We start from the raw sequence: 19,118 nt of genomic DNA, 5'->3' as shown, positions 1-19,118 counted from the left end.
AGCTGACAGGAAAGGTAGCGCAGCTTCCAGCCTACTTTGTTCAGCCCAAACCCCACGCCATCCTTCCAAAACTGAGACTACACCTTTATTTACACAATAATAAATGATTCATCTGAGCACATGTAGGCCCTGCCTGTTTCCACGGGCACAAGTCCTCTGGTGGATTTTGTATTTCTTCTCTACTCTATAATGGTTCTCTTTTGAGTGTGTGTGTGTGTGTGTGTGTGTGTGTGTGTGCGTGTGTGTGAGTATGTATGTGAGTGTGTGCATGTGTGTGTGTGCGTGTGTGTGAGTGTGTGCATGTATGTGTGTGTATGTGTGTGTGTGTGGTAGATCAACTGCAGCATGATCTTACTCCACGAGCACAGGTGGTTAGCATTTTTTATAAAGAGAGCAGGTTGGCTTTTCAAGAATTCAAAGCAGCCAATTATATTAAAAAGATAGTGCGTGCAGCGCTGCAAGGGCCTACCAAGTCTTAAGAAGAACACATTTGCTTCATGACTAGAGGGGAAATGACCTCAGCTTGGGAACTTTTAAGCCTGATCACAAATGAACTAATTTTGAACACAATTCCCAGTTACCTCAGACAAAAAGAAAGGGAAGAAAATGATGGAGTGTGTTATAGGTTTGAATGCATGGAGAACTGAGGCAGGCTTTGCTAAACGGTTGTCTCTAAAAATGAGTGGGTCTTGGGTATCTGTCTACAGTTCCTCATTCTTTGAAAGAGGCCAGTGGGCCCCCACAGAGGGTCTCTGTTTGCTTGCTTGTTTGTTTGTGTTTTCCTAGTGGTCCCGCCCATTTTATTCCCACACTGCACACGTCACAGTAGCAAACCTTGCTCATGCTCTCTTTCCGTACAGGAAGGGATGTGGCGAGAATCTTCTCCGACCTTTTGCTTATACAAGGGCTGCTGTTGACTGAGCTCATATTAAAACCGAGAAGATACAGAAACAGGCCAGGGGAGATGTGGTCACAATTAAATTCTGTGCCAATTCTCACGCTGCCAGCAAGTTCTGGGGAGAACGGCTTTTGGGGAAGGCGAGGGACTATTTCTTGTTGCCAGTAACCAAAGCTGGGAAAAGGAGGCATTGAGCAGCTTCAGCAAAAACAAAAACCAAAACTCTTGGGCAAAATATACATACACATACACGTGTGTGGGCAAAATATACATACACATACATATGTATGCAATAAAAATCTAGGGAAAGGGCCAAGTTATTTCTCTGGACAAGAGACAGTAAATCCTGCCCCTTTGCAATGAAGTTGCCTGGGCAGGATCGCCAAACTCATTATGCTGGGAAAGGGCGAGGCTGACCTGGAGCTGATCACTGGCTCTGGCCTCTGATTTTTCTGGCATTTTATCCATGGACAGCACAGAAGGACTGTCTGGTAAAGAGAGGTACGTGACAAAAAGAAGCTACTGTGACTGAGTCATCACGGCCTCTCTCAGACCGTGACCCCAGGCATGTCCACAAGGCAAGGAAGGATGTTACCAAAGCTATTTTGGACAGCAGATGAAGCTACCTAAAGGCAAATAAGCATTCACCTTTACCTATAAAAAAAACGACATATCTGGGCAAAGACCAACCTCAGAAAGGAAACCAACCCACATGCAGACAGGAATAGAAAGATGCTTTTACACTCTCTGCACTCAGCTCAACAGTGGTAAGGGAGAGACAGAGGGTCACTCGGGGCCTGTCAGCACGAAAGAATGATTCATGTGACCATTTTGTCTTAATTACTCGGAACAAGCCAAGATCACTGTTTATCAAGGGGGACCAGATGCATCAGTGTCCTTTGACGAAAAACGTGATGGCCGTCAGGATGGCGATGACCACGATGATCCCCAAGATGACGAGCAGGATACGGTTCTGGATGATTCTGTGGGAGACAGAAGAAAAGGTGCATCTGGATGAGTGACTGGTACTCTGCCAAACACTGCCAAGCCAAGCTGGCTAAAGAAACTATAGCCTGTGAGTATGCGCATACACTCAGCCACATACATATACACATACACACACACACACATACACAGCCACATACACAGCCACACATGGAGAGAAAGATTCCAGTTCTATGAACAACTCCATGGTGCTTGCACTCAGAGAATGCTTAGCAGAAAGCTAAGGGAATCACAGGCTTTCCATGGTTTGGGTACCATGTAGCCTCCTTAAGTGATCAAGGGCCCAATGTGAGCATCTCTTTTTAATTTAGAATGTGAGACAAGCCTTACTCTTTTTCTTTCCCCCAGTGTTTCCCATGAAAGGAGAAGACTCCCAAGGAAGCATGTCAGTGCAGTACTTACCTGAACAAAAATACCCCGGGAAAAGCGAGAGAGACTTAGCAGGGAGAGGACAGGATTAAGAAGCAAGTGTCAAACTTGCAGCTCAGGTTGGGAGGCCGTCACCTGTCAGCGCGGCTCACGGCTTCGTCAAGCCAGGAGGAAACGTTAGGTATGCTCCCCGGTGCAAAAAAGATGGAAATGAGAGCTAACGGAACATCCTCAAGGTGCCTGGCAAGCCACTGTGGGTAGGCCCTCTAGGGGCTGCTGGTCCCTCAGTCCAGCCCTGCAGATGCTGACCTCACAAAGACAAGCAGAGGAGACACACGCTCTGGATGCCTGCAGCGCGCTTCCGCTGAAGTGATTTCATAATTTGTTACCTCATTCGGAGAAAAGAGGTCGCACACCACAATGCTTTGTTGAGTCTTTCAAAGGGAACCTGGGTCAAACAGCCTCGCCCACGCTTGCTCGCTGCTCTTACAGAGCGCACGGAAATAGAAACCCAAAGAGGCTGGCCGTCTAGCCGGCTGCCCACCCAGCTTCAAGCCTGCAGCAACTCCATCCCACCGACCCAGAGGCACATGCGGAGCTCTGTGTCCTCCTTACGCACATAGGACCCTGGCCAGGGTCTTCCATGGGGAGAGGCGTGTGGGGCTGAGTCAAGCCTCCATTTGGGCATTTTTAGAGGAACCTTCACAGGGTCCCTGTGGCCGGGAGTGGAGGATGACATCAGGTTGCCGTTTTGGTGGCATCCTTCCCTCCCACCCTTCCTTCTTCATGGGTGGATGGGTACTTCCCATTAGAGTGGTCCATTCCCTTGTGGCCCCTAACAGGACGGGTTCCCTCTCTTCCTGACAGGTTACAAAATGATCACCATTTGCTGACACGTCTTCCGCAAAGCTGCCTGAGTAGCCATGTCTGCTCCTCTCGCAGAGATGAATGGTGTGCTCTGTCCTCATTTATCATAGGAGGCTCCGTGAAGAGCTGTCTTGTTTATTTCTTCTTGTCCCACTAGAAAGCCTGTGCCCGGCACTAATTCTTCCGTGATGACAGCTAATTCAGACTTAACAGGCCATATTTACCTAGGAGGCAGGAAAGAGTCTCTGTCCCACTCAGTAAGTAAATAAGAGTAGAATTCCAGTTTATTAAAGTGAAGCTAATTAGGAACGCTGGCTGGACCTACTTAGGCATCCTTTAACATTCAAGTTGGTTTTTCTCCTTTTCTCTGGGAGGAGGGAGACAAGTCTTTGGAATGGTCCCCTCAGCTCCTATTTGCTGAGGTCACTGTTCCAACCTCTGTCTACCCCACGTGTCAGATTTACAAAAGAAATCAGGAAACCAAATCTCAGCAGTAAAGCAGATTCAAAGCATGAGACGTTAAAGGTTCTGCCCTAGTGACCTGACACGGTGTGTGACTCTTAGTGCAGTAGTGTGTCCCACCCACAGTGTGGGATGAGGGCTGCAAGTGTCCGATGGACTGGCAGGACGGGTAACTATGGACGTTACTAGTTGAGTCTGGAACATGGTGATAGAGTAAGCACACTGGAGTCCCCAAGTCCCCTGCCTTGTGCAGCCATGTCCACTGGCATCCTTGTCATCACACCCCTGCTGCTCTGATGGATCTATTTGTAGTGACCATGTAGAATTCATCTCTGAAGCTTGGACATTATGCTTTAGATGTGGCTGGCACTTGGGAGCGGGACAGAGAACTAACTTTCCAGGGACTGTGACGACCGAGCATGGCCTTGGTCAGTATAATCCTCCCATCCTAGGAAGAAGGCAGAAGAGATCTGGGCAAATTCCCTTGGCATGAAATGTAAGGGTAGGGAATGATGGAGGTCAAAGTTGAAATGAGTCCTAAAGATGGAGCTACACGCTACAGTGACTCCTGAGAGCAGCCCTGGCTCTTCTCCCAGAAGGAAGAGGAATGACTGGCCACCCGGGCTCCTGAGTGTGCGCCGGTGGAAGACATCATTGCTACTACAAAAAGGGATGCCAGACATTTGTGATGAAGGGCAGAGGGCAGAAGGAATTAGAACACCGAGAGGCCAGGCCGTCAGCCTAGATTCGGACTGTGAAGTGCTTCAACAAATGTGTCTCTCTAGGGATAGAAAATGACCCGCCTGAGTGGACAGGGCTGACCCAGAAGGGAGAGGGGACATAAAGGCTGGCAGTGGCAGACCCTAGCTGAAGAAGCTTGGGGAACAGCCGCTGCCCACTGCTGTTGGCCAATCCTTGTCACTCTGGGCAACAGAACTGAATGCACACTTGTAGAGTTGGGAGGAATCAGAAAAGCCGGCCAGGTCAAGGAACTCTGCTAGTGAGCCAGAAAAGAACTCTGGGGGCAGCCCCAAGTAACTTGCTGTTAATTCTGGGTAAGGGGCCTTGATGTTTCACCAGGCCAGCAGCAAACAGTCTTAATATCCCTCTTGAAAATGCAAAGTGTGTTTACCCAGTAAATAATTTAAGAAAAGAGTATACACTTGAAAGAAGACGTCCACTGAACCAGCCAGGCTAAATCGCCTCCAGGCAGAAACCCGTGCATCTGCACGCTGCATTTTATCAAGTGAGCACACTGTGGCTTTAAAAGAATGCAGAGGCAAATTAAAAGGAATGTGGGCCCGAAACATCAAGAATTCTCCAAGTTTACATTATGAATCACAGTGCTGTTGATATAAGATGAATTAACCATTTACTTTGAGGTTAAACTCACACAGTATTATTGAAAACACTGATCCTTCTGTTGGATCCCGGGGAGCAGTTAATCTTCCATTGCCCGTCTCCTCCCCTTCTGGAAACTGCTCCTGTGTGTGGCATGCAGAAGCACAGAAGGCTGGTTCACGTGAAGGAGGCAGGTGGCTCCCTCATCGCCTCCTGCGTGAGGGGCATTGGGGAACCGTACCACCAAGGACACTCTTCAGGGCGCTTCTGGAGATGTCCAGCACTCACTGCCCTGACCTGGTCCTTGGTGGTGTGCCTTGGCATGGGCACGCGGTTGACTTTCGGTGCTCTATCCTCTAGTGGGCTTCCTATCCCCATCTTTAGATGTAGAGCGTGAACATTCCAGAGACCGCAGAGACAGGACACGGGACCTGCACCCCAGCGCTATCACCTGGACTCTCCTGGGTCCACAGAATATTTGTTCAAAGGTGATAGGTGTGGGGATTGCTTGTTACTGCAGCATGACAACTGCCCCTCTCAGTCGAGGGGAGGGGCCGCCTAGGTGCAGTGAAGTGTGGGGTGCACATGGCCCAGCAGCCATGATGGTCTGACTATGGCTTGTCATGCCTTCCTTGATTGGATAGCACGGATTGGTTTTTTTTTTTTTTTTTTAATATTTCGCTCTATGCCTGGTGATTCGATTATTGTTTCTTTATCTTCAAAGGTTGGTGTTTTTAAATACAGATATTAAAATCACATTTGTTCATTTACATGTTTGTTTACTTATGTGCTCGCCACAGTGTCCGTGTGGAGCCCAGAGGACTTGTCTCTTTCCTTTCACTGTACAGCTTTCAGCCAAACTCAATCTCGCAGGCTTGGTGGCTGGCACCTCTACCTGCCCAGTCACCTTGCCAGCCCAAAGCTGGGCTCCTTTTGCATCCAGTCAGTCACGGATCTTCACCTGGAAGACCAGGGAGCTCTCCTCAGCAGAGGCTGCTGCCTGTTCGTGGGCAATGGTGTCTGTGAGCACTTGGCAAGCTGCTCAGGCCACTCTGCATCCCGACAGGCACAGGTAAGGGCCGTCTGCAGCATCCCATGCTGCCCCTGGCTCCAAAGGTGGAGGTGTGACCTAAGCCAGCCTGGCCAGTGTGCTCACTCTATTTCCCTGGCTACAGTGACTGAAGCCAGCTAGCAGCCATTTTCTTTGCATGAGGAAGTCAGCCTAAGAAACAAGCTTGGCCATGGAAGAGTAGACAACTAGGACCCCGCCCTGAAGGCATGATCAACCTCTATAGCAAGCCACCCTTCCTTTGAACTTTGATTAATATGAGAAAATAAATTAACTTCTTTTTTTTTTCAATACTGCCTGATTTGGGTCCTATATTATTTGTAACCAAAAAGCCCTTCGGGTTGAGTCACCGAGCTTCCTCACGGAGGCTTTGATCTATGGCGCCCTCTAATAAGGGCTTCCGGACTGGGCCAGCTCAAGCTTGGATTTCCCTGCTCTTTGCTTCCCACTATGCTAACCACACAGGTGTCTGATTTTCTGTTTCTGTGAAGTTTTCTCCGGTAGAAAGTGGCCCTTCCACAGCCTGAATCTCTTTTATCTTTTGTATCTCTCTGACATAGAGCTTGGTAGAGATATTAAAAAAAAAAAAAAAAGTGTGTGGCGGTGTAGGCAACCAAAGTTCCAGCTACTTGGGAATCTGAGGCAGGCGGTCAAGGTCATGTGCGCCAAAGGGCCTGAGGATTGAGGTCGCCTGGGAGACAGCCTGTGACCTTGAAGGGGTTCTTGCACACAAGCACAGCATAAGGCTTAGCTACTGGCTACTGTCCAGTAAGGATGACGGCGGCACCCTTGCTTGTACACAAGGGTTGGCACAGCTTGCACCTTCCCTTGAGCCTGCCTTGGGGGTGGGCTTCGTCTCGGTTCACAGGCAAGACCTACCAATTAAAACTCTGTTTCTTGCACTAACAAGTGTTCGAAAGCTGGCCTGACACCCAAACCACAAAGCCTGCTGGGGATTTCCCTAGAGAACCAAGAGAAAAAGTCTAGTCCCTCTTTACTGGGTCTGATTGCAGGGACAATGGTAGTCTACTGAAGAGGATTCTAACCGTGGTGCTGGAGAGGAGCATGTCTCCTGCCAGTGGACCACAGGGTCAACAGACAAAGAGAAAGAAATGAAGACATTGTGTCAATTCCGGGTCTGTCTGTGAGCCCCACACTTGAAGGGTCGCACTTAAACTTATCTTTATAGACAGGCCCTTTTGATGTAGTTAACTTTAGTTGGGGATTTTCACCTCCAACCATACTGATTGGACAGTGTCTCCCCCTCCCCCCAAAGTCAGCTCACCCGAAAGCTCATTAGGTGAGTGACCTCATTTAGAAGAAAGTCTTCATTAACAATCTTGAAAAGAAACCATCTGGATTTAAGGTGGCCACATGTCCTTGTATCAGTAGTACCCAGGGGGACAGGGGCAATATGGCCGTAGAAGAGTAGACAGAAACTGTGTTTTGTTACCACAAGCAGGGGAGCAACACCAGAAACTAGAAGAGCCAAGGACGGCTCAAGGCTTTGAAGAGAGCATGGGCCAGTCAACTTCTTGGCTTCAGATTTCAGGTCTTTGAAACTGTGCAAGAGACCATTTCTGATGCTCAAAGCCACATAGTTTAAGGCCCTCTCTTTTGGCAGCCCTAGAGAGCAAACACTGAATTCTGAGGCCAGTGACTGGACCTCTGGTTGTGCCTTGGGCATCACGATGGCTTTCCACAGTGTTGGTTCCTTCACCATGCTACCCTGCACCCTACAATGGATTTATCTCAAGCCTCCCCTAAAGGACAAGGCAGTCCTGAGCTCACTCTCTGGAAGCTTTGTGTGCAGCCTGAGGTCCCAGGGACTCCAGGAACTGCAGCCTTCCATCTCTGACTGAGAATTTCTCCTCATGAACAGACTGAGCAGCAACTCAAAGGTAGAGAGAGGTGGGGGCTTTGGGGGAATGTTCTAGAACCCATCTCATCCCACTCACTACTGTGCTCGGATGCCTTGCATGGTTCAGCTGGGCCAACCTTTTGAGCTATCAGCAGCAGTTGACAGTTCGCTTTTGCTGGCATCCACCTTGACACAGTCTGTGACCTGGTAGCCCTGAGAAGGGGCACTAGAGGGACGAGTTCTGATAGACGGAGACACAGGCAGACTCTCTAGCAAGGAATCCAAGCACCAGGAGCTGGGACCTGAGTCTTGCCACAACTCAGCTCAGAACCCGTTCCCAAATTCTACTTAGCTTAACAGGGACCTGCAGGCTTGTTCTATAAAGGGTCAGATGGCAATCATAGAGATCTGATGGAGCTGCTATAAGGTGGAATTCCTCACACTGGTTGGGTTAAGCAATAGGAATCTTTATCTTGTAGCTCTGGAGGTCAATAACCCAGCGTTGAGGTGCTGCCGTGCACACTCCTGGGGGCTGCCAGGGGTACTGTTGCAAGCTGCCCTCTTTTCTTCCGGTGGTTAGCCAGGAATTGTTGAGGTTCCCTGGTTTACAGCTATACTCTCTGCTCCGCACATTCCGCAAGCAGAACTCGTTGTGTGTGTGTTTTTAGTTTTTACAAGGACACCAGTCATACTGGATCAGGGAACATCCTATTCTCATATGGCCTCGTCTTGGCAAATGTCACAAGTACGATTCAAGGAAGGGCACACACCGAGGGACTAGAGGCTCCACTTGTGAGCTGAGGGGTTAGGAAACTCCTCTCAGTCGTGTAGATTATACGGCCTCTGTTGGCAGTCACTCAACGTTGCTTCTGTGGAGAGAGTAGTAGTCATGGCACAAATGAAAATGGGCTACGTTACGATCAAACTTTAGGAGTGTGTGGAGTTGAATTTCATATGCTCTTACAATGACAACTAGCATTCTTCTGATTCTTTTTTCCATTATATACAAATGTAAACCCATGTCAGCTTGGGGGACACAGAGACACGGGCAGAGGGCTGGGTGTGGGACAAGGCCTTGCTTTGCCCACCCCAGCCTCTAAGCTACAAGCTCTGGGGCACGGTCCCTCTTAGCTAGAGGAAACAGTCATTCATAGAAGCCACACGGAAAGCTGTGACAAGGACAAGTGTGATCAAATGCCTGAAGAATGTACGGATGCCTGAAGAAGACAGGGAAACTGGAGTCCCTACCGCATGTGAGCTTTGGGCACCACAATTAGCCATCAGGTGCCAGAGAGCTGACGACAAAGACGATAGTTGGAGCCGGGCCAGGGCCAGGGTAATTTGTCACGTGCCCGCAATCCTGGTTTTGCCTGGAGTGACCCAAAGAAAGCCTACTCCATGACACCTGATCTTCAGTTCCTTCCCAAACAGTGTCAATCAACCTATCAGTCATGCAGGGAGAAGAGGGTCAGCTCATTAAAGATTTTAAAGCGCTCTGAGAGGCAAAGCCCTTTGATGTGTATGCAGTTGGCAAATACTTTTGTAAAAGGAGGTGCCACTTCGGGGCAAATGAAAGGTTCCAGTTGCCAGAGATGGGAAAGCTACCTGGGAAACTTCCGGAAGCTAGAGGGGAAGCTCAGAGTGTGCGGGAAGCTGCTGCCTGCTCAGCTGGCTGGGCTGTGATCCTCAGGGGTTGCTATCTAGTGGGCCCTCAGGTTGACAGTCTCCCCAGCAGGGCTGAGCCTTGTCTCCAAGGTAGGAACATCAACATCAAAAGGGAAAGGGGGTTTCCCATTGGCCAGCTCAGGCCCCTCCCCAGCCTGGGAAAGCAGCCAACAAGTACCCGTCAGACACTGAGAGGTCCAAGGGGTTTTGATCAGTGATGTGTAGCTACACTGAGCTCTGCACTGCCAAGTGTGTACCTCAGACGGCAGCCTCAGCCTGGGTGCCGCCGCCACTGCCATTCTTAACTATGGGCTTGGCGACCGTGGAGGCCTGGTGAGCAGCTTTGCTGGCGACCACTTTCACACAGGATCAAGGCGGCTTGCTTCCATCAAAGGACTTGGACAGTCTTGAAGAGCGTTCGGTAACGATGCTCCAGAGATGCAAGGTGTGTACAGTTCCTTCCAGGCTTGCGGACTGCTGGGGCTGGCAAAGGTCTCTGGACCTAGGCCCAGAGTCTGGATTTTAGAGGAGAGAACTGTGAAGCCCCGTGAACTCTAAGGATGTCCCACTCTTGTCTCGTGGGGACAACCCTCATCTGAGTGGCCAGTGATACTCACCCCGTGTATTAGTTACTTATGGAAGAGCTCACTGGGCTCCTGGCTCCAGAGGGTAGGGTCTGAGGCAGAACAGAGGTAGCAGCTGTGGTGGCTGGACCAGCAGCTAGGAGCTCACACTAAGAACCAAGAACAAACAAAGGTTCTGAGACCTCAAAGCCCACCCCCGGTCATATACGTCCCCCACGGCTACACTGGAGCCCCACAAACAGAGCCACCAACTGAGAACCGAGTGCTCAAATGCCAGAGGCCGGGGGAGGACATTCCCATTCAAGTCGCCGCCCGCATCCACGAGAACGGACAGTGGTGACCTGAAGTCCCCTTCTTACCGAGCCCAACTTCACCCCATCTCCATAGACTCTGAAGAGGGCCATGGGGTGGCCTCAAACAGTGGTCCTAAAGTCCATGCTGAGGCTGAGAGAGAAGAGCAGAGGAAGGCAAAAGGTACCTCTTCATGAGCTACGGATTGCGTCGCTTACGAGGTGTGCCGTCTCTGAGACGGATCCTCTCTGCGGATGAGGCCTGTCTTGAGCTCTCAGAGCCCTGCCTGCCTCTGCCCCCACACGGGCTGGAATTAAAGGTGCCCATCACCACACCAGGCAGTCTTATGCCTTTTTTCAATCTGGTCTCCCCTTTGGTGCTTTAAAGGATGAGGCCTGAGGGTCCCTGCCTTTCTTCGAAATTATTCTTACGTAACATGCTTGGAGCCGGAAGCTTCCCAGATTTTGGAATATTTATAGAGAAATTAACCAGCTGAAATGTTTCCAAGTCCAAACTTTTCTGAGCACTGACGAATATTCAAGTTTCAGATAGAAGATTTTGGATTATACACTCTCAGCCTAGAATACATGTACTATGGCCATTTAACCAAAGTCAACTTAGTGTCTACTGTAAATATGCAGTACATTAAGATGATAATTAGTGACCTGAGTTTACTACTACTACTAATTCCTCCTCCCTCCCCTTCCTCTTGCTCCTCTTTCTCCTCCTCCTCTTCCTCCTCTGCCTTTGGTTTTATTTTCTAGGACTGTCTGTTATCTACTCCAGGCACACACATGGTCACCTGAGCAGTGAGGAGGATGGAATGTCAGCTGTCCTGTGGTGCAGTTACTAACATCTTCTCAAAGGGTCTGCCCCTGGCCTTGTGCCACACAGTTTTTGAAAACTATTGTAGATGAGCATCCACATCATAGGAGGGCTTTCGGATCTGTGAGGATGTAATTAGTATGACCGATGGAGCCAGTGTAAGGAGAGAGCAGCTGGCAGAACAGGTTGGCCTCACTTGTGACCTCGGGAAACGATGGAAGGGCTGCTGGAAGGGAACCCTCATGTGCTCAGGAAGTGCCCTCACAGAAGCCATCTGATGGGGGATGATGATTGCGTTCATGGTGTCACCTTATCTTCCCAAGGACTCTCATTTATTAGAACCCTCATTGGATGGCTCAGGCCCACCTAGGGAGAAGGTGACACCCACTCTTGGGGTGGCCCTGGCAAGGCTGTCAGCCTTAAGCAGACTGTCAACGGTGTGAGTTCCTCCATCTACAGGTTTAGTGCTTCTTAGCCCTTCAGCTCCTGTTGAGGACTCTGCAAGGGAGTGCTTGAGAGCTGTCTCACCCACACTTGGTCCTTGAGAAGCAACCTTCCCATCCCTCCCAGCTGACAAGTCTCAGCTCCTAGCTCGAGGGCCCAGATTCCCCAGACTCCAGAGAAATCAGCGTCACCCTCACCTTAGGATCCAGATTACCTAAAATCTCACACGGTTTAAATTTTGGCAACTAAGTCAACACTGTTTTTTTTTTTTTGGCGAGACAGGGTTTCTCTGTATAGCCCTGGCTGTCCTGGACCTCACTTTGTAGGCCAGGCTGGCCTCGAACTCAGAAATCTGCCTGCCTCTGCCTCCCAAGTGCTGGGATTAAAGGCGTGTGCCACCACCGCCCCGGCAAGTCAACACTTTCTTAAACTGAGTTGTCAAACAAAGCACAGGTGAGTGGCAGACAGAGAGTATGGGACTTGTTGGAAACTCTTAATTATGACTGAGAACGAACTGGAGTGAAGTCTCAAGAGCCTCTCTTGGAGACTGGAAGCCCAGCCCTCCTAACCCTGTGGCTCTCAGAAGCCAGAGGATCAGCCTGGATGTGAACATCAATAGCAAGGCCTTGCACTCGAAGTTATCTAAACTTAGCCCATAACCAGTTTTTTAACTACTATGTGAAAGGCCAGACAGAGGTCAAGTGTGCTCACGAACCAGCCTGTATAGCCTTTGTAGGCACTCCCAAGGTCAGGGGGAGCACAGGCAGAGGTCAGGAGCCAGACTGCTCATCTGCAGCCCCCTGACCTTCATGGTCTTGGCTTGGAGAGATCCAGCCGCTGATTCCCAACAGCAGGCTCAACACGGTCTGTGAAATGAGCTTAGAAGGGGTCTTTACTGGCGGTGGATGGCCAAGAAAGTTTGCAGGACTGACTCTACCCATAGTCTGGTGAGAATTCTGTGCCCCTGTTTCTCCATCTCTAAAGAGACTGCACAGAGAACGAAGAGACCTGGGTGTCCTTGAAGGCCAGCACCTGGGACCAAGGCTTCTTCTGCACTCTAGAGTCCCCAGTGCTGCAGTAAGTAGGAACACCAGTGATCCATCAGAAAGCCTGTTTGAGGGGCTGAGCTGAAGGTGTCTGCTGCTATCTGACAAAGCCAACCTTGTGTTCTCTGGGGACTCGGCCCTCCAGCTCCCCAAGCCTTCAATCTCACAATGGAGGGTGAAATCTGAGCCCCTATTGGCTAACAGATGACAAGGTGGGCTCTAATAAACACTGGCAGACTTGACAAAGGTCCCTGCTCACAAACTTGAGGGCCAGGCCGGGAGTGTATATGGGGGGTGGGCGTCTGTCTTCCCTCTCCTTGGGGGCAGCCAGTTCTGGGTGTCCATGTCAGCACTTGTGCAGACACTTGGTTGGCACATGGACTGCCATTTGATCTGCTCCACGGAAGAGCCAGGAGCAGTAAGAAGCTGTCCAGTGGGACCCACTGCCTCCTCTCAGAACAGTGGGGCACACCGATTATTACCTAGCTCAGCATGTGTCCTATGGTAAAGACTTGTGGGGAATGGTTCTCTCTAGTTGGAAGCAGGAGAAAGATCTGGGCTTTATCTTATGGATAAATTAGCAGTCCAGTTACTTAGTCATGCACAGGGTAGGCACTGACCTCAGCCCTGCTTCCTTTCTGTAGCAATGCTTTCGTTGTGCTGTATGCATTTAGGCAAATGGTTATACAGTCTACAAGGATAAGAAAATGGAAAGAATGCCTGTCTGTAGGCTGGCTGCTTAAACATATCAGGCCTCAGTTTCTCTCACTCCCTCAACAGTTCTGCACCACGGGCTACATGGAAAGCCAGCGTTCACACTCACCAAGGCCTTCCTACTTACTTGAAAAGCCTTTGGAGGTCAGAGTGGGCAATTACTAGACTTTCCCCAAAACTCCAAACTGATGGGGAGGGTCGGGAGGGCCTGGGTTCATGTCACAGCCAACCACTGTAGATGGAGCCCCCTTTGTTTGTGGCTGTTTACGGCAGTTGTCTGAACAGTGTGGACCCCTTTCATGAAAGCGAAAGATCCTCCTAGCCAATGCCGGCTGCAAGTGCCCTACCTGAGACGTTAGCACTTCCTTGAACAGTCTCAAGGTTTCTCTCTCTCTCTCTCTCTCTCTCTCTCTCTCTCTCTCTCTCTCTCTCTCTGTCTGTCTCTCCTTCTGCAGATGCTTTAAAGCCCAGGAAACAATCAAGCTTAGGCCATCTCCGAGATGCCTCTAAAAGAACCCACTTGGAGACAGATAAAAATAATGAGAATCTTTCTGTCAGGAAAGATTTAGAAAATATCACGGGCATTATTAAAATTTAATTTTTTACTCGGCTTTTTTGGTTCTCTCTTCCAGTGATAATGAGCACGCAGGCACACCTCCGCCCCGATCGCACTTGTTCCGTGCAATAAATTCAGCCTTGCCGTCTGAAGACATTTCAGACAACAGTTCTGACTGCTATAGGCTTAGTTTTCACCCTGTGCTGTGCTTTGAGTCCTTCCCATGAAAACCAGTTCAGGAGATAATTTTCCACAAGGCCAGTGGACTAATAAAAATCAATTTTGCCCATCTGGTTCAGAGAAACCATGGATCTAGCTGAGGCAGAACTGCAGAATGGGAAGGAAAATAAAAATAGATCAATGTATTCATCGACGGCTGAGCTGATAGAGAACTATCGAGTTAGCTGGCCAGAGGGGCTTGGCTCTATTCCTCCTTCCCAGAGGATCACAGTTAAGGGTCCAGGAGGACCATTTTTTCTCCAGTGGTGGGAGGTGCTCCAAGAAACAATTCTGCCCAGGAGCTGCCTGTGCCTGGGCAGCAGAAAAACCCATGTCCTGACAGAGGCTGGTTTTGTAAAAGGCTGGGCTAGGTTTTACTTGAAGTGTTTCCAGGTCACAGGAATAGTGAATCAAGATTCCATCACTGTATTTAAAACCTGAGGCTCTTCTTCTTCTCCATGTACACTAGAGCACTTTGGGGGATGCCTTTCTGTTATTCTAAGTACCTCACATGAATTAATTTCATTATCATAGAGACTCTACGATCAAAGCATCACGGTTCCTAGTTTCAGATGAGAAAACTGAGGTTTGGGGAGACAACATGTCCAGTGGCACTCAGCTGGCCACGGGCGAAGTGGCTACACATTGAAAACCAGGTCCCGAAGGCCAAGCCCTGTGCTCAGCTCCACCTGGCTGTCAAAGCAGGTGGGCCACTCTGCATTTATGAATAAGTCCAGCATAACAATGTCTGTCCTTCTTCCCTGCCTCGTGGCTCCTGAGGACGCCTGGATGAGACTATGTGTACAAGAACAGGGCAGAAGCCACTGCTCAAAGAGATACAGGGATCGTGGTGATGTGATGCTGGGTGACAATGTGATGATATTGATATTGGTGCCTTAACAACCACTACAGATGCCACTTAGGGACTGACGAGTCTCAGAAAAGAAAGCATGCACGCCCACCACGCACACCAAACACATTCACTGATGTCCCCAAATCGTCTGAGGTTTACGTCCCAGCACAGAGCATCCTGCCCACAACATGTTAAGCAAAAAGTTAAGGTTCCACTTGTTAGCGTATATTTTAAGACCCTAATTTTAGAAAGAGAAAACACATGTATAAATGTAAAGCAGAAGTTGCAAAGGCACACTTGAAATGTGAGGTGATTATGTCTAGACAGTGCTAGTAAATTAATTTCTAAATATACATTTATATATATATATATATATATATTTCTACACATTTAGTTCTACAATTCTTTACAGTTTGCAAATATTTTCGAAATGAACACATACTATTTCTTTAATCAGAAAATTCATTTCCTCCCCTATCAGCCCTTTCTTAGATAATGAGAAATGGGGAAGTGTGGGGTAGGAATGCGGGTCTGTGGTAAGGTGTTTGCCTAGCATGCAAGGAGGCCTGGGCTGGAACCCCAGGACTGTTGATAAACAAACAGGTAAAAAGAACGATCAGATCTTAGCCAAGGGTGGAAGGTCTGCTCAGGGCATCTGCCACACATTCTCCAAGGCAAGCAGCAGAGGTCAAGAAGCAAGAGAGAACAGAGTGGATTTGGTGGAAAAAAACAGGCTGCCGGCCAGTGTCTAGTCCCCGGCTCAGAGGACTCAGAAGCAAAGCTGTGCCTTTTGTTGGAGAACAATCCATAGCTTAGCGGAGAAGTTTGTGAAACTCTGAAGCCCAGGTACAGATTTCGGGCGATGCCACCCCGGGACAGATTTTTAAGTATCTAGTTATATTTGTAGCATCTGGCATTCCGCATGCTTTGTTTTTATGACTTCTGGGTGACACAGGTTCCCTGTGACAAACAAACACGGGAGATGGAGTGTGGTACATTGGAATCATGTTGAATACCCCCGGCATGGAAACATTATAATATGCCCTAGAGATTATTCCAGGGCCAAGGAAAAACACTGCCCAGTGTACGGTGCCTTAAAATGGGGAGCAGTCAGCGGCAAGAGCAGAGATTTACTTCATTTGTGAGGCTGTACACAGCCTCAGATGCTAACACGCGCTGATAGGAGATGCCAACATTTCAGCTTAAATCAGGACTGCAGCCTGTAACACGGACACTTTGCCTTTCAGCCGCAGATCATAAACAGCACAAACCCAGGTCTCTTCTCCTAATTGGGGAGCTTTTCTAATTTGCTTATGATAGCTGCCTCATGTCGAACTAATCTTCCTCCGGTTACCTCCTCACGCTGTCGGAAGTAATCAGCTTAGTCCTGCGCTGTCTGAAGCACTTTGCATCTAACCCAACTCCCTTCCTTAGGACAGCCACAGCAAAACAGTGGCCACAGCTCAGCCGCGACTCCTGCATCACTCTGAGTGTGAAGACTGCATATGCTCTAGACAGAAACCAGGTTAGGACAGGCTCCCACACAGGCTCCGACTCAGCTCAAATACTGAGATGCGTGCTAGCTAAGCGTGGACTCACAGCTGAAGGCCTTGTGTAGCAACTGTTTTGAACAGATAAACCCAGGCAAGCCTGCTTACCTAAAAATCTTAGCTCAACCCATGTAAGAGCTGCTAAAGTATTTAAGGGTGTGCACCAGTCTCTGTAAGCACTACTGTTAACATCCAAATTGATTTCGGAGACACCTTTCTGTCTTATGCAGAGGCCCTGCCATCAATTCTAGAGATTCCTGAGTTAGCCAGGAGGCTTAATTGAGAGCTGTGCACAATACCATCTTAATAGTAATCACGCATGTGTTCCGATTCAGTCTTGATGTGTTGAGTTTTTGCAGAGTTTTAGAGACACAGATGTTACAGTTTTCAGAAAGTGTCAGGAATTTCAATACTCAATAGAACAAGCCGTGAGTTCGATGAGTGTGTATGTGTGTGTGTGCACATGCGCACGTCGGTGTGACACCAACAAAGTCAGTGCTGAGTTACAAAGCACCAGGTACTGTGGTACCCAGATGAGAGCCAGGCTTTGTTCCCAGGAGGGATCCTGCATGCATCTGTGACCTTGGGGAGAACGCCTTCTGCTCCCTGGCTCCTAATTTCTTCTCTGTGAAGATGCCGAGGTTTGCCTGGATCAGGGCACACCAGGCTCACTGTACTGGGAAGAGTCTGCGCTAGGGAACAGAGAGGTTCTTATTCCTCTTTATGCGCGTGTTTACTCTAAACAAGCAGTCACCGCATCTCCCTCCACCTCTCTGCAGCACATCCCACTTGAAGGCTGCTCCCTCAGTTTCAGAGGTTACTGAAGGGGAAGAAAGTTATATTGTTTAATCCTACTTTATAAGAGTTTGCTCTTTTATTGGCGAACAGGCTCAGAACAGTGATCAGTAAGGTTTACGTACCCAAAGTGTATATGGAGGACTTCGGGGGAAGGAAGAAAGCGGCTGCCTTCAAATGCCTCGTGGAAATGCAGAAAACAAGCAGCGAGATCGTCCTTTGCCAAACACTGTCATAAATTTTTTATTTGGCAGCTAACATTCTCACTAGTTTTCTTGGCAGCAATTGGGACCTTTAGCAAGAAAGGTGCAGAAGAAAAACGCCTTGTTTAGAGATGTTTTCAACACTTTCTGGGGTTTTCAGAACTTCTGCCTGAAGCACATTTTTACAGCCAGAGTCTCCAATCACCCGATGAGTGGGTGGTGGGGTTTCAACTTTTTCTTTTATATATATATATATATATATATATATATATATATATAGAGAGAGAGAGAGAGAGAGAGAGAGAGATTGAGCAAGCGGTGCTGACCCCCTGGCTTCCCATCAAGCATGTCTTTCTTATTTTTCATGGTAGGTGTTTTTGATATCCAAGCCCTTGGTCCTCTCTGTGGAGGCAAAGATCTGAAAACAATATCAGCGAGATCAGCCTGCTCCTTTGGCTGGGCCTGATACTGTCTGTTATGAGTTCCCAGATGATGGAGGCAAATGAAAGACAAACAAGCTGATGACCGCGGCACGTTTTTTCCTAAGGAAGTGTTTGTGAAGCAGGTCCTGTCTGTTGCAGCTGAGTAGGCCTTGTGAGTCAGGTGGGCGCCTGACTGGAAGCTGACGGTGGAGATGAGACAGGACAGTAGCAGGCAAGCCAGAGATGGTGGATGAGTGGACTAGGCCTGTGCAGAGGCCGTTACTCACGGGGCCCCTCAGGCACCCACGATCTTCACCAGATGAGTGCGTGGGGGTGGGGTGGGTGGGGGATGCTTTGGAATTCTGGAACACTGAAATCCATAAGGAGTCCAAGGATGAGATCTTTCATGATAAGCATGTCCTAGTACTTCATATAAACACTGCCTACAGATTGGCAAGAATCTCTCTCCCAAGGACACATTTAGTTATGCCTGAAGAGACACGTGGCAAACTTACTCCGCTTATGACAGACAAGAACTCGGCACTTGACACTCCCTTAGGGCTCCGGGGAAGACTCAAGGTGAAAAGCAAACTGAAGATGGGAGGCTTGGCAGAACTGGGTAAGAACATCCCCACCTTGCCCTCCTGGTTAGTGGGCTAGCATGGTGGATGTCTGCGATGAAGCTTCCACAGGCAGATCTGATGAGGAGCTTAGGGGAAAACCCACAGCCAGCAGCAGCAGCAGCACTGCGTGCGGCAAACTCTGTGGGAGAATGAACAGGGGAAGCTCGCAGCCCCGCTAGCCTTAGTATTAGTTCTTGTGAGTGGCAGGCCAACCTAAAGTGACTGGAGATGAGAGCCTGTGCAAGTGCCACAAAGGGTCTCCACATATCCAATGACCAGAAGATAGGATGTACTTGGGGACACCAGAGAAAGGCTAATGAGGAGCCAGAGCCATGGCGGGGTTAGGAGCTGGCTGGACACCCCACTGCCCCTCAGGATGAGGAGTGAGAGTCATGGCGGGGTTGGGGGCTGGCTGGACACCCCACTGTCCCTCAGGATGAGGAGTGAGAGCCATGG

The 19,118-nt window shown here is 49.2% G+C and overlaps 1 protein-coding gene across 8 annotated transcripts in view; it reads right to left on the bottom strand.

The window, feature by feature from the left end:
* Positions 1-965: 965 nt before the first annotated feature.
* The window catches only part of Vti1a (vesicle transport through interaction with t-SNAREs 1A), a 308,059-nt gene continuing 289,906 nt past the window's right edge, over positions 966-19,118 (bottom strand). For 5 of the 8 annotated variants that reach the window (XM_021152364.2, XM_029472448.1, XM_029472450.1 and 2 more), the window contains one exon: positions 966-1,881. In XM_021152364.2, coding sequence (XP_021008023.1) covers positions 1,788-1,881 — 94 coding nt within the window. In that variant the 3' untranslated portion in view covers positions 966-1,787. The remainder of the gene's footprint in view (positions 1,882-19,118) is intronic. The other 3 variants (XM_021152368.2, XM_029472452.1, XM_029472453.1) reach the window with 1 other exon arrangement.

This window comes from Mus caroli, chromosome 19 (genome assembly GCF_900094665.2).
Source record: "Mus caroli chromosome 19, CAROLI_EIJ_v1.1, whole genome shotgun sequence".
NCBI classification, from domain to species: domain Eukaryota; kingdom Metazoa; phylum Chordata; class Mammalia; order Rodentia; family Muridae; genus Mus; species Mus caroli.
This window is presented reverse-complemented; position numbering and strand designations above follow the sequence as displayed.